Genomic DNA, 14899 nt, shown 5'->3' with positions numbered 1-14899 from the left:
TGTGGACCTGTCTGCATCAACGGTTCGTCACCATCTTTTGAGGGCTGGACTAGTGATTTGCATGTCGTTGCATTGGCTTCCATTGTTCAGAAACCACCAACGCCTCAGACTGCAATGGGCATGTGAATGCTGTCACCGGCGTGCTGAGTGGCAAAATGTAGTGATTTTGGACGAGTCCCACTTCAACTTGTCCTACAATAATGGCTGCATACGTGTTAGACGCTACCATAGTGAACACAATTTGAGAGCCTGCATTGAGGGATTTAATGTTCCTAATTATGTCAGGTGAAGAATACAATGCATGCAGTTCTGCACTGTGCAACTTTCTCCATTCTCCTGTAATTAGCCCCAAATATTTTCCTAAGCACCTTAATCTGAACAGCCTTAACTTCTGTTCCTCTCTCAAAGTGAGAGTCCAAGTCTCACAACCATACAGAACAACCAGTAATATAACTGTTTTATAAATTTTAACGTTCAGCTTTTTTGAGAGCAGACTGGATGATAAAAGCTTCTCAAGTGATTCATAACAGGCATTTTCCATATTTATTCTGTGTTTAATTCCCCCCCCCCCCCGAGTGTCATTTATATTTGTTACTGTTGCTCCAAGATATTTGAAGAATTTTTCCAACTCGTCAAAGAACAAATTTCCAATTTTTATATTTCCATTTAGTACAATGTTTGGTCACGGGATATGATCATATACTTTGTTTTTTCGGGATTTACTTCCAAACATATATCTTTACCTGCTTCAAGTAAAATTCCAGTATTTTGCCTAATAGTTTATGGATTTTCTCCTAACATATTCACATCATCTGCATAGACAAGCAACTGATGTAACCCATTCAATTCAAAACCCTCTCTGTTATCCTGGACTTTCCTAATGGCATATTCTAGAGCAAAGTTAAAAAGTATAGGTGATAGTGCATCTCCTTGCTTTAGCCAGCAGTGAATTGGAAAAGCACCCGATAGAAACTGGCCTATACAGATTCTGTTGTACGTTTCACTGAGCACATTTTAGATTATTATTATTATTATTATTATTATTATTATTATTATTATTCAATAAATGCAAATACATTACTTTAACAGTGACGACACTCAACTTTCTGGCAAACTGCTGCACGAAAATAATTGTTGTTCTCCAAGGACTGAATTTGGGAGCATTAGAAAGAATAGTAATTACATACATTTTTCGTAAGATAATGTCACTGTACATACTGTATATCATTTTACGACTGCAATCATGATTACATTGTGAGTCATGGCTTGTGGCCCCCGAGGTCTTTGGACTTGAATCCACGTGCTTATTTGTGGAAATTCATAATATTTCAAGTGAAAAACTTCACAGCATCATTAAAAAAATATTTTAAATAAGAAAGCTGATGGTCATCTTTTCGTAAATAACAGGTATTCTGATTACAAATTAACACCACGTGATTCACTATAATAGCAGAGACCAGCTGTGTGAAAGACTTGAGCCAATAGAGGGCTAAGTGAAAGACCCAGTGTTCTCTAATTACAAATTATCATGTTTTCCCGTACCAATGTAAGATCTCTGGAAATCATATTATTACTTATGCTTCATAATAAATAACTAGTATACTTATTTACTGGATAACCACAAATATTAGTTCATATGTTAATTGCTGTGGTTATTGAAGGAAATCTTTCATTACTGAAAAATAAACACAGCTAAAGTAGAAAGTGAAATATACTCAATAAAACCAACACTATGTACAATCACAGTTCGTGAACTGTGTTAACAAAGAAAATTACCTTTCATTGATGTTATTCTGTATTTCACCATGGCACATGAGCTTCAGGAATGGTTGTGAAAGAGGAAGATCTACCAGTCGATTGTCTTGTAGCACCTTTGCTAGGAACACTCCGAGGAACCAGAAATATTTCACAGCTTTATCACAGGCAGGGGAATCTTGTGGTAATGGTGCAGGAAACAGTCCAGAAGCCCGACGAACATAATAACCAGGTGGCTTCATACCCTCGCCAAGATCAAGAGGTATATCTACACTCTCCATTTCAGTTTGCTCGTCGTCATCTTCGTCATCATCACAAAGCCACATACCAAGGTCTCTTCTCTGCAGTTCTGCAGCAACTAAAGCATAGAACTCTAGTGTTGGACCAAGTCCTGTGCCCTCTTCTCCTTGGAATTCAACCTAAAACATTTTGAATCAATGTTACACAAATTTCATCATAATTCTCTGATGATGAGCAGAAAGGGAAAGAAAGGAGGATATTAGAAATACAAACTGAATAAAAGAGAAGTAGTAGGTCTATATGTTTGAATGCAAAGTCAATCTAATTTCTAAATTAAATACAACATAACATCAAACTCGTTGTTTTCGTTATTTGACATGTATAAAACAAGACAACGATCACCGTCAACATCCCATCACCACCACCACTACACAACTACTGCCGTCACCATCACCTTCTTCTACTGTGCAAGTTTAGCTGTCATAAGGGACTGTTATTATTTCATAACATTTTAATTCGGTTTTTCTTCTCAAAGTTTTGTCTTCCTTTCTTTGTAGAGTTGCATTATAAGATCTATTTATCACTGTGTAATGAATATAGCATGTACAGACCAAGAAACAAAATTTGGGCCACCTCAATTTTCCAAGTTCCAGTTATAACATATTGAGCATGCACAGTGTTATAACTGGAACTTGGAAAATTCAGGTACCCCAAATTTTGTTTCTGGGACTGTACAATAAAATTATATCTACCATGAAATGCCATTAATTTTTTTTTTTTTTAAGGTACTGAATAAATAGCGAATTTATATTTATATTGCGTTGGTGACAATACCCATGACAATAGCCAAATCTGAAAGCTGTCTTTCAACTTTAAACAGGATTAAGACTTCTGTCAGAAATTCTATGCACCAAGAACGGTTAACAGCTCTTGTTATGCTTTCAATAGAAAAAAAAACTTATTAATAATATGGGAGATTTCAATACCAAAGTGATAGAGAAGTTTGCCAGCAAGAAAAGCTGAGGAATGAATTTTAACTTTCGCCTTTGATGAGTAAGTCAATAATAATAACTATTTTTGTATTATGCTAGTTTACTAAGTTCATGAGCTGCCACTGCTTGTAACTGTCCATTTCATGAATCTTTCCTTTACTGTGCTTTTCATCTATTCTCAACTTTTATTTTTGAAGTCCATGCTTCAGGTATAACATAAATGCTGAATTCACTTGTATTAGCTGAACATGTACAGATATAATTTTTTCGAAGAGACTTCTGAATATAAAATTTAATGAACTTTAACTGGAGCATTTTATATATCTTCAGCTTTGGAGTTTAAGATTAGATTACAAAGGTAACCAAATGATTTCATTGGTTCTACAGTTCATTCACTCATTCATAGTGTTCTGCCCAAGGGCAGGTCTTTCTCTGCAAACCCAGGATTCTTCAATCTTCTGTCTTTCCTTATACTCCCCGCATATGATCATATATCTTAATGTTATCTATTTTATACCTTCTTCTGTCCCGAACTTTTCTTCCATTTCCCATTTTATCCAATGCATCCTTCAGAGACAGTTTCTTCTTAGTCAGTGATCCAACCAACTCCTTTCTCTAATCCTGATCAGTTTCAGCATTAGTCTTTCTTCACTCACTCTTACTAGCACTGCTTCGTTTCTTATTCTATCTGTCCATTTTACAAGATTTAACATTTTGATAATAAATAACTAAACAGTAGGAAACCAAACCCATTTTTCTCTCTATATCCACATTTTCAATGCTTCTAATAGTTTCTCTTCACTTTGTGTAATGTCCATGTTTCTGCCCCATACAATTTCACACTCCACTAGTCTCTTCCTTTGTTATTTTTCCAGAGATCCGCAGAAGATATTCCTTTTTCTATTAACCCAGATAAGGCTGAATTATTTTTTGTTAAAAAAAATACGATTTTTTTTGTATGAATTATTTAATTGTAATTGATATAACATAGCAAAGCTGTTTTTATATTTTTTATCTTGATAGTATCCGAGATTTTCAGTGTTCTATATATATATATATATATATATAGGACGTCAGTCATATCCGCATACAAAAACATTATATGACATAAATCGTTTTAGCACCAACATATATAAATTGTTTAGCTTAATAATACATCAAATTAACACAAAATTATAATATCACTCACACACAATGAGATTATTGTTATTTTCAAGAATGTTTATGGTGTGTGATACGTGATAAAACATATTTCATGTACACCAGCATCACACTTCATACATCTTCTTGTTGTCTTTGTATGACACTGCCTGCATCAAGTTTGTTTTTCTTGAGATACCACAAAATGATTACTTTCGTCAAACCTTGAATCTTTCTGCTCAGTCTTAGATGGTCTACCACAGTGATCGTCAGCACTCGCCGAAATGGGTGAAGGGTAAGAGGAGCAACATGATTTACCCCGTCGTGCAGCAGGAAAAGGTAGAGAGCATACCCGCCAGCAGCCATAAATGCACGCTGGTGCTGTAAGAGACCTGCGGGTAAGAGACGCTAGCCCCAGAGTGCACTGAGTTAACGACCACTGGTCTAACGATTGACTGTACATGTCAAGCAGTAGATTCAGGAACAGATAAGACAAAACATTTGCGAAATGCATGATCGAGTTTTTCGTTAGAGTTTATCTTGTATAGCTGCCACGCATTTTGTTCTGCTACGTCAATGCAGTGGGTCAACAGACTAAAGTACCATTTCTTGCCCCTAATATCGAGTAGATGTTTTGGGCCACCCATATTTTTGTTGTACTGATATATGAGATTGGGCTGTTTCACTGATATTTTCTTCTTCAAATTTCTATAATATCTTGAAACTGTGTGCACTGGGTTCATCGAAATTGAATTGGAAGCAAAAGTTATAATGCTCTTATCGTTCTATTTTACGACAACATTGTTCTCATCTTTTCTACTTTATACTCATATGTCACACACGTTCATTTTCTTTGATTCCTGCGAAGGACACTTTGTTGTAACATTTCTCTAATTGTTCCCATACCCTATATGCCCCTTCTACATAACTCTAAAAGTGGTGGTACTGAAGTGAAAAGGTTATCAAGAATAAGTGACAGGGTAATGGCACCCAAGTTTGTCACTATATCTGCATACTGAAGAATCACACTGGCATCCAAACCCAGATTCTTGTTCTCTCCTGAGACACTAGTTGCAGCTCCTTGGTATGGATCTATCCACAATATGTATCAACTTTTAGTAGCCTCTATCCAAATTTTATATCCATACTACTTTATGGACTTTCCTCAGATGAATTGTTTGCATCCATGTTTCCCGAAATAAGGTACCATTGCTTCATCTACAGAATGATTTTTCTCATGGGGAGCATATTCTTGAAAGCGTTTGTTCAGATGATCAAATAAGAGCCATACCTTAGTAAATTTATCAGCTGCATCAATTTCATCATTATTGCATGCATGGAAATTAGCCATTATAAATTTGAATCTATCACCAGGCACTGGATTCGCAACTAGTGGGTTATGGATATCCAAGCTGTTTTCCCAATACATTCGGCACCTAGGTAGATCTACTTATCCACTAAGTAGCAGTATTGAGATAAATATTATCATTTCACATCAACAATGAAATTCTTCTGTGCTACATATTGGTTAGTAAATTTAACCAGCATATCAATAATATCATCAAATAATTGTGATGGAGAAAAGTTTGTTGAAGCCCCGAGTTTAGTGGGAAAAATATAGTATTTCCCTGCTGTATATCACCTTCTTCCCAATTGGAATTTATTATTCTTTCTCTTCATCTGTCAGTTGCTGAGTCACTAGTATTTCTACCGCCATCTCACCATCGCCTTTACTAGGTTTATCATAATCATAATCATCATCATCAATCATCATGACTTTCGTCATCATAATCATCCATTCCCTCTCCTTGTGTGTTGAGGGTTACTTCCGTCTCAGCTCGCAACTGACTACCAGGCATATTGTCAATTGTAGGGTTATTTTCATCACCAGAATCCCCATCAGTTACGTTTCCAAACGTATTTGTTGGTGATAAAATGGTAACGGAAATTTTATTGCACTTAAGTACAGCAACTTGGTCGTCCTGAATCAATTGTAAGGCTTCATTTAGTGAAAACCCCCTATAATAAAATGAGTACTATCAGTCTCACGAAATGTCCCCTCTTATGACTGAAGTACGATACTACATGTAGTACGCCTAACTTTACCATGATATGGCATAACACTAAATCAAAAATTAAATCTAATTATGAATTATTATATACGAAGTACATCATACGAGTATGCCCTATCTATATCAAAGGCATTATAACTATAGCATGTGATATATACCGACTTTGAGAACAACACGTTCTGCTCCACAGCCATGACTCACACAAATGTGTTCACTACAATGACTATGACAGACTAAACATAAGAACAAAAATTGGAGGCAATTTATAACACATAAGGATTATGGTATCATGATTGCCAACTATGAAAATCTTACACAACAATGTTAAAAAAATTAAACGTCCAGTGTCCTATATATAGGACGTCAGTCTTATCTGGGTTAAAAGCTTCTTTTGCCATTGCTGTCCTCCTTTTGTCTTCCTGGCAGCAGCTCATACTACTTATAGTATGCCTGAAGTATGTGAAGCTGTCCACTTGTTCCACTGCCTCATTTCGAAATCGCATGTTTACTTGTTTGGTGTTCTTCCAATAACCATAAGGTTCTACTATGTGTTCATCAATTTTATTAACATTTTTACTTGACATAGTTCCTTGCTTTGCATACATCACTATTGATTTTGTTTTTATTTTGGAACTGTCATCAAATTAACAATTTATACTGAAATGGTTACAGTTTGCTCCACTGCCCCCAAGTTTTTAAATTAAGCAACATATTTTAATCGGATCTGTATTATTTCCATAAACTATTTCCTATTTCCATACATACCTCTAAAATACTTTTCCTGTCCGCATGTATCTTCATTACTTGCACAGCCCAGTCCAGGAGTTGTTCCCCACGAGGTACCTTTACTCGTTCATGCTTCAAGCGACCTACTCTGAACTCATGTGGATCCTCTCTTCGAGGTGAAAGCCCAGGTGCCCGTTGTCGTTCTAGAGTCACATCACGCTGTGTTTGCAGCCATACAATAGACCTGTTGTTGTGAAGTACAGAATGAGATGAATGCTCTTACTATTCCATGGGTACAAAAACATTTCAGTCTTTCATAATTGTTAAAAAGTATTAATTGAAAATTCATTCAATATTATAGCCATGTTAAGATACGGTATTATGAGGCAGAGATAACATAACTTTTGAAAAAAATACAGGTAAGTACGAAGTTTAGAATTTATGTCCATAATAAAACATTTTGAACAATTATGATTTACTTCACAAAGTATTAACTGCAGAAACTTGAAATGTCATACCAACTATCAAATGTTCATGTCCTTCACGCACACCTCCAACTGACGGAACACAATATTCTTTTACTATAGTACTGTAGCAGAAGCAGCTTCAGAAAGTGCGTACCTTGAAGCACCAAAAGCAGTGCAATTAAAGTAGAGTTGTCGAGTTTCAAATGGAAAGAGGAATGGACAAGAGTGATTTAGCTCCTCGCACCAACTAGGTAATGCACCCGAAGATAAAACGAGAGGATCCTGGATTTGCTGAAGCAGCTTATTTGTGATCTTCTTACTTGTAAACTCTTCTGGTGACAATTCTCCTTCATTTTCCAGATCTACCAAAGCATACAATACACAAAGTTACAAGAAATGCATTACTATAGTATAATTTAATCTATATTAGTAATTATGACTATAGTTAAAACATGTCCATGGAAATGAAATTCTCATTTAAACTCTATATATTTTTTACCTTCTGCTTGGTTTTGTGCATCATCTCGGAATGTACTGATAACAAAAAGGTGCCTCAACAGCTGTAACACATCTTCCACAGTACACGACATAGAGGGAGTACCGGGTATTGGAGTGGAGGGAGAAGTTGTGCTCGAAAGGGTGCCTGCATCCCTCGAGCCTCGAGAATAAAGCGTTATCACAGGAGTGCTCTCCCCACCCACTTCAGGACCAGATCCATCCTCTTCCTTCACTTCTCGGTATACGATTCTGGTGAAAAGAACAAAACAGTATAAAAGTGTATTAAATTCCCACATTGTGTGAGAGATAGAGAGGGGGGGGGAGGAAGAGAGGGGGAAACAAGTTGTGTTTCGAAACAAGTTAATCTGTAATTGCAACTTACAATTCATACATTCCCGTTACTAAAATTATTATGTTAATTCATCAGCATTGTTCTTTCATTACGCCTTCTTCATGTATAGAGCCGATAACAGATCTGCCTCCATATATCCCTATCAGTCCATGTTTTATTAGTTATTATCTCCTCTCTTTGAAAATTACGAGCAGCTGTTATTTTTAAATTGTTCAGTTCACCTCATTTGAGGTCTTTCTATGGCTTGTCTACCTTTCAGTTTCAAATTTAACACTCTCTCAGGTAAAGTGACCAGACGTCCCACTTTTGGTGGGACAGTTCCTCTTTTTCTGCAAATGTCCTGCTTTCCCACAAAACAGCTTAACTGTCCCACTTTCGCAAAATTCAATTTACATATCCCGCGTTCTGAAAAAAAAAAAATTTAGTAGCGTTCAGTTGACATTGGCAATCCTATCTAGGCAATCAGAACCAAATAGAAATAATCGAAACTGCTCAAATACTGACGATGCTTCTGGTTTCCTGTTTATTTCCATTCGTTTATGAAGGAATTAATTAATGATCATGTTATAGTTTTTTTTATCAAGTAATTAAGAGAAATACTTCAAGATGCCGAAATGCCAGTGCACATTTAACGACGACCTACAACGCAAGTACAGTTTTATTAAGAAAAATGATCGAATAGTGATGTGCACTGTAGATTTCAGAGTGTTATATGGTGGCTCATTTGATATTACAAAGCATTTGAACAGCAGTCAACATAAATTACACGAATCTACTGTAAGTTCAAATAGGATGACCATAGGGTTTTTTAAAAGCTCTAATCCAACAACAAAGGATTTGGAGATAGCAGCTGCGGAAGGTGTATGGGTTTTGCACTCCATAAAACAAATCAGAGTTTTCGTTCTAATGATTGTTCATCCAAACTAAGTCAGAAGTGTTTCGAGTCAAAGTTCAGTTATGGGCATACAAAATGCGAATCAATAGCATTAAACATTTTTGCACCTCTTTTTCAACAACTGAAAGAACAGTTAAATGATACCAAGTGTGTTGTTGTATCCACGGATGCCTCTAACCATGGAAATGTAAAACTATTTCCAATGATTGTGCGTTTCTTTGCTTCATACCAAGGGACATAAGTGAAACTTTTGGATATTCAGTCTCAGCCAGGGGAAACATCGGACTTGGTGACAAGGTATCTGGCAGATGTTATCACATGTAATGATCAGAGTGACAATCAGGGTTGGGCAAATAAATTACATGTACGTATTTTACGTGTAATTTACATGTAAAATACGTAATGTAGAAAACTTTTATACACGGAGTAATAAACTAATATTTATTGATTTTGACAATCTAAACATCCATTACTTCATTTCTTTTAAGTCCTGATATGAAAAATGTATTTATTTTTGTGATTTTATACTGTATTTTTTTACATAGATTATAACATCTGTTCATACTGTAACTTTTTAATTCAAACAATAATGTAATTTTATTCTCACAACAACAATAATCACTTTCTATAACTGAATGTAAACACTCCCGTCAACAATGGCATTTCCACTCCACACAGCAACACAGTATTCGTTATTGCACTCCACAGACGACAATGATAATGTATTTGGATTATTGAGAACAATGTACTGCTAATCTTAACTAATGTTCACAAAGCACTATTTACAACACAAAACTGTCAGTTCTCAGTTCACAGTTCATTTGCCTTGGCTAGTTCTTCTAGCTCAGTCACTCAAGTTCACAATATCTCGAACCCCATACCTTCAGAGACAGTCCACTGAACTTCGAACTCAGGTCCCGCAACTGCGGTCCACTGCACTCGAACTCCGGACTTACGGCGACAGTCCACTGGCCAGGACGCTCATACAGCTGCGGACACACTTAAGTCGAACTCCGGTCTTGAAGCTGGCTTCACTGCTACACTGACTGGTTTGCTGTCCAAAAACTAGCAACGACTGCAACTAACTAACTTCGAAGGCTGCTCGCTTTTTATAAGTTAAGCCATACTTTCCAGAAACTACGATTTCGCGATCATTCTCGTTACAACAACTCGTTTTCGAGAATAATCTGTCACGCTGCTTCTTCTCCCTCTTCACCTCGTGCCGCAGTTTGCTTTCTTCCCCTCTCAGCATGCACCAGATGCGCGCACAACCTCCCCGCTGCGTCACCTGTCTCCCACACGATCGACACCCAGCTGTCACAATACTTACATTCACTCTAATACTTAGAAAAATAGCAATGCTTTGCTTACTTTCGTTTGTTTGTTGGAAAACCCCAAACACCCTAACTAATTTATTTTTTTGGGGACTTTATATATATATATATATATATATATATATATATATATATATATATTATAAAACACAACTAATAGTGAACAAACCTAACATTAGCAACTAATATCAATTGTTAAATACATTTTGACAATTAAAATAAAATTAATTAAACTAAATACTTTTTATTGATTTCCCGAAAGTTTTGTTTTTGTCACTCGTGGGGTTTTAAAAATAAACGATTCTAGTGATAAAGCCCTTTTTATAGTGTAACAGTTTAAGGTAAATATTATGATTTGAACATAATAATTCATTAAATGTAATAATTTTCCAAATTTTGTGGTAAATGACTAATCATCAAAGAGTTTGGAAGCATGGCTGAATAGACTTTTTGTATGTTTAGAACATTAATAAACTATTTTTTTAATCTTCGCTTCCACTGACATTACTATCTTTATTGGTTGCTGGCCATGAGTATAGTTCTGTGTAGAAACCTTTCACTTCATCCGGTATGAATTGCAAAATCATCTTAAGGTCTCCATTTTTTAACATTAATTGATAGCCTCGAGTTAATATGCTAGGTTTATTGGCAGTTCAAATGGTAAATTTTCATTACAAACTGAACAAGTTAAGACTAAAAATAAAAGTTCTTGGAGGTTTTTTTTAAGTATTTTACATTTATTACGTTAATTACGCATTATTTACGCGTATTTTACTGTAATGTAAATAATCTTTTTTTTATACATAAAGTCCCAACCCTGGTGACAAGATTGTGGCTTTTTGCAGAGACAACACAAACACAACTTTGGAAGTGCAGTTAGGAAAGGGACTAATAATATTTACAGAAAATTAAACTCTTTGTTGGAAAAAGATATTGTTGGTGTAGGATGTGGTGCACACATTGCAATTCAAACTGCTAGTGATTGCTTGCCTGTGGACATTGAAACTGTAACTGTAAAAATATATTCATACTTCTATATATACACAGTGAGAGTAGAAGCATTAAAGGATTTCTGGAAGTTTGTGGACATTGAATATCAACAGATTCTTTGCTATAGTAAAACAAGATGGCTTGCATTGATGCCAGCTGTGAAAAGAATATTGGACTTATACAAGGGGTTGAGGTCCTATTTTTTGAGTCAGGCCAAGTGTCCAGGAATACTGAAGAAGTGTTTTGAAGACCCTCTGTCAGAAATGTGGTTACACTTTATTTATTCACAAGCTACCACATTTCACAATGTTGTGACACAAATCAAAGGTGATGCAGTATCTGGTGTGAAGGTAATGAAGCATCTTCAGGACCTAAGTAACAACTTGCAGAACAAGAGATTATCTTCATCTCTTCCTAACAAAATGAGGGAACTCTTGGCTAATCATTTAGAAGACGGTGAAACTGATAAATCTAGTATTGAAGACATTGTTTGCAGTTTTTATGACACATGTATAGAGTATTTGAATCAGTGGTATGTGGACTACAGTGTGGTCAGATATACAAAGTAGCATGGATTTAATTGTTCAGAAAGGTTTTTATTAGATGATTACACAGCTCTCTTTGATGAATTTAGTTTATGTTAAATTATGTGACAGATGACAAAATTACTGTTTAGAATGATTCCAAGGTACCTTCGACAAATGATGGACTGAGTTTGTGTATCTGAAATCAAAGACTGTGAGACATCAAAGTATGGTCTGTATTGTGCAGTTACATTCTCTGATTCCCAGGTACTAATGCTCCTGTAGAAAGAGTGTTCTAGCTAATTAACAAAGTTTGGACCCCTGAAAAGAATAAAATATCCCTGCCTACCCTGAAGGCTATACTAATGACTAAATTAAATTTTACACAGACTTGTGTTGAATTTCACGATTTCCTTAAATCAAATGCACACTTGCACAAACAAACATCATCATCAGTAATGTAACAATGTAAATTAACTTTGTTGTTCTACAGTTATTAATAAATCTATTTTTTTCCAACCATATTTTTAATGTTTTAATAAGCTTGTTCAATGAAGTAAATTTGTTATGACAGCTTAACAAATTAGGTGTCCCACTCTTGACTTTTAAAATTTCTGGTCACTTTACTCTTAAGTAATCAGTCTTTCTCCATTGTTTTGATATATCCAAAATATTTCAGTCTATTTGTTTCTAAATTTATCTTAAGTTTTTCTATATTTAAAATATCTCTAATTTTCTCATTTCTTATTCTGCTCATTTTGGTTTTCCCTAAAATTCCACGCAAAAATTTCATTTCTGTAGCTTCAATTCTGCTATTTTACTATTATGATTGGATAGAATCCAATGTTGGACAATTGACAATGGTGTCATTTGCTCTCTTGGATTTAAATATTTAGCTGGAAGATTGGAAAACTGAGTAAAAGTTGGACAGTGAAGAAAATGATCTTGATCCTTATCTTCACTAAGATTACAGGGAAGGGCATGTAGGAGATTCAGTGTAAATGTTTAATCTAAATGTTGCCATTGCACATTTTTGTGGAAGTTCAGTTATTAAATTACATGTACTGCATAATGTTGTTGTTGTTCTCCAATGGCTGAATTTATTCTTCTTCCTCCCAGTAGAGAGTTCTTTGATTTCTGGTCAATACTGTTCTTCATTTAACACTACCCACTAAACACGTGATTTTAAGCATGTCACCGACACAAACAACTTTATCTCCTTGCACTTCATAATATCTCCTTTTCCATGTGCTTCAGAAGCAATGTAATTTTTTTATTAAACTGTTATATTTTGATCTTATTATTGTTTTAATGGGGTGGTAAGACACAGGTATATGTGACTTTCGAACAATTTCGCTATCTTTCTTGGCCAAGAAATCAGCTGCTTCATTATCTCCCACTTCGTAACATGCAGGGACTCATTGAAGTACCAATTGTGTATTTAATTTGGCCAGTTGTCTTTAAATTTTACAACACTCTAGAACAGTGTTCCGCAACCTTCTTTTACTCACGGCACACCCTAGACAGGCTAGACTCAACACGGCTCCCCAAAATGTTAATCCCCTCAAAAATATATGATGTTAATCTCTTAATATAATTACGCAATGTAATCAAATTTACTATTATTATTATTATTATTGTTAAACAGAAATCGACTCTTGCATTTATTAACAATTTATGAATTTTAATTCACTGTGGAAAGTACACATTTCTAATACCAATATTAAAGTAAATAACTCTACTCATACTTTCAATACGATACTTGAACCTTCTTAATGTACACAGGTGGCTGATCCGTGGTGGAACTGTTGACAGTGCAAGCCTCATTTCTTCATCGATGGATTTGATTCTCTCCCTCTTTAATGTTTTAATTTCAGTTAATGTCGAGAAGCTCAGTTCACACATACAGTTGAAAATGACAATAATATATTAACTTCTACTACATCGTGCATCACAATTTTCAGAGGAGATGGCAAAGACTAAGGAACAATGCCTTCGAGGTGAATGAGACAATGGTCGGTCCGTATGTTATGGTAATACTTCACGTACTTTAGCCATGAAACCTTTCATAGAAACAGTTTTCATCTGTAAAATGCTAACGCAATGCTCCCATGTTAATTCATTACAGACCACATATTCATTAGTTGTAAGAAATATTTCTTCACCGGTTGCTCGCTCGGGCACTTCTCTGCACAAAAATAAAATGCAATTACACCCCTATGAATGTACCAAATGTAGAAAAGAAGTTGTGTGTGACCACTAATATCGTCGATCTGAAGTGAGAATTTCTGACTGCTCTTTATTGTTTCCTTCATAATGTCTTGAATGTCACTGGACATGCCACTAACTCGGTGGCTAATTGTGTCACGAGAGAGAGAAATTTTATCTTAATTTAATTTCTATTAATTTTATTAATTTCTTACAATAATAGGTAAAAGTTCGGTCACACCTTTCACCTTGTGGAGGTACACCAGTGTGCCGCAGCACACCGGTTGCAGAACACTGCTCTAGAATACTGAGGTTTACTACTATTACACCCGTTGCTATAACAAGAATAGTATCATGGTCTTTCCAAATTTATCGCAGAAGAAACTAAAATAATACAGAATTCTTTTAGTAAAAAATTGACAATTAAGCATCCATAGTTTTATGTTCATTCATTCAGTGTTCTGCCCAAGAGCAGGTCTTTCACTGCAAACCCAGCCTTCTTCAATCTCCCACTTTCTGCCTTCCTCTTTTCCTCCTCATATGATCCATATATCTTAATGTCATCCATTATCTGATATCTTCCTCTGCCCCGAACCCTTCTCCCATTCACCAATCCTTTCAGTGCATCCTTCAGCAGGCAGTTTCTTCTCAGCCAGTGACCCAACCAATTCCTTTTCCTCTTTCTGATCAGTTTCAGCATCGTTCT

At 35.5% G+C, this 14899-nt stretch overlaps 1 protein-coding gene across 19 annotated transcripts in view; it reads right to left on the bottom strand.

Annotated features, from left to right (window-relative positions):
* Ufd4 (ubiquitin fusion-degradation 4-like) overlaps nucleotides 1-14899 on the bottom strand; it is a 465356-nt gene that overhangs the window by 27612 nt on the left and 422845 nt on the right. For all 19 annotated transcript variants that reach the window (XM_069848281.1, XM_069848285.1, XM_069848292.1 and 16 more), the window contains 4 exons: nucleotides 7892-8139; nucleotides 7547-7754; nucleotides 6965-7169; nucleotides 1777-2174 (listed from right to left, as the gene is read on the bottom strand). In XM_069848281.1, coding sequence (XP_069704382.1) covers nucleotides 1777-2174; nucleotides 6965-7169; nucleotides 7547-7754; nucleotides 7892-8139 — 1059 coding nt within the window. The remainder of the gene's footprint in view (nucleotides 1-1776; nucleotides 2175-6964; nucleotides 7170-7546; nucleotides 7755-7891; nucleotides 8140-14899) is intronic.

The sequence above is a fragment of the Periplaneta americana genome, chromosome 15, assembly GCF_040183065.1.
Source record: "Periplaneta americana isolate PAMFEO1 chromosome 15, P.americana_PAMFEO1_priV1, whole genome shotgun sequence".
Classification (NCBI taxonomy): Eukaryota; Metazoa; Arthropoda; class Insecta; order Blattodea; family Blattidae; genus Periplaneta; species Periplaneta americana.
Note: the sequence above shows the minus strand (reverse complement) of the source record. Positions and strands in the feature narration are given on the sequence as shown.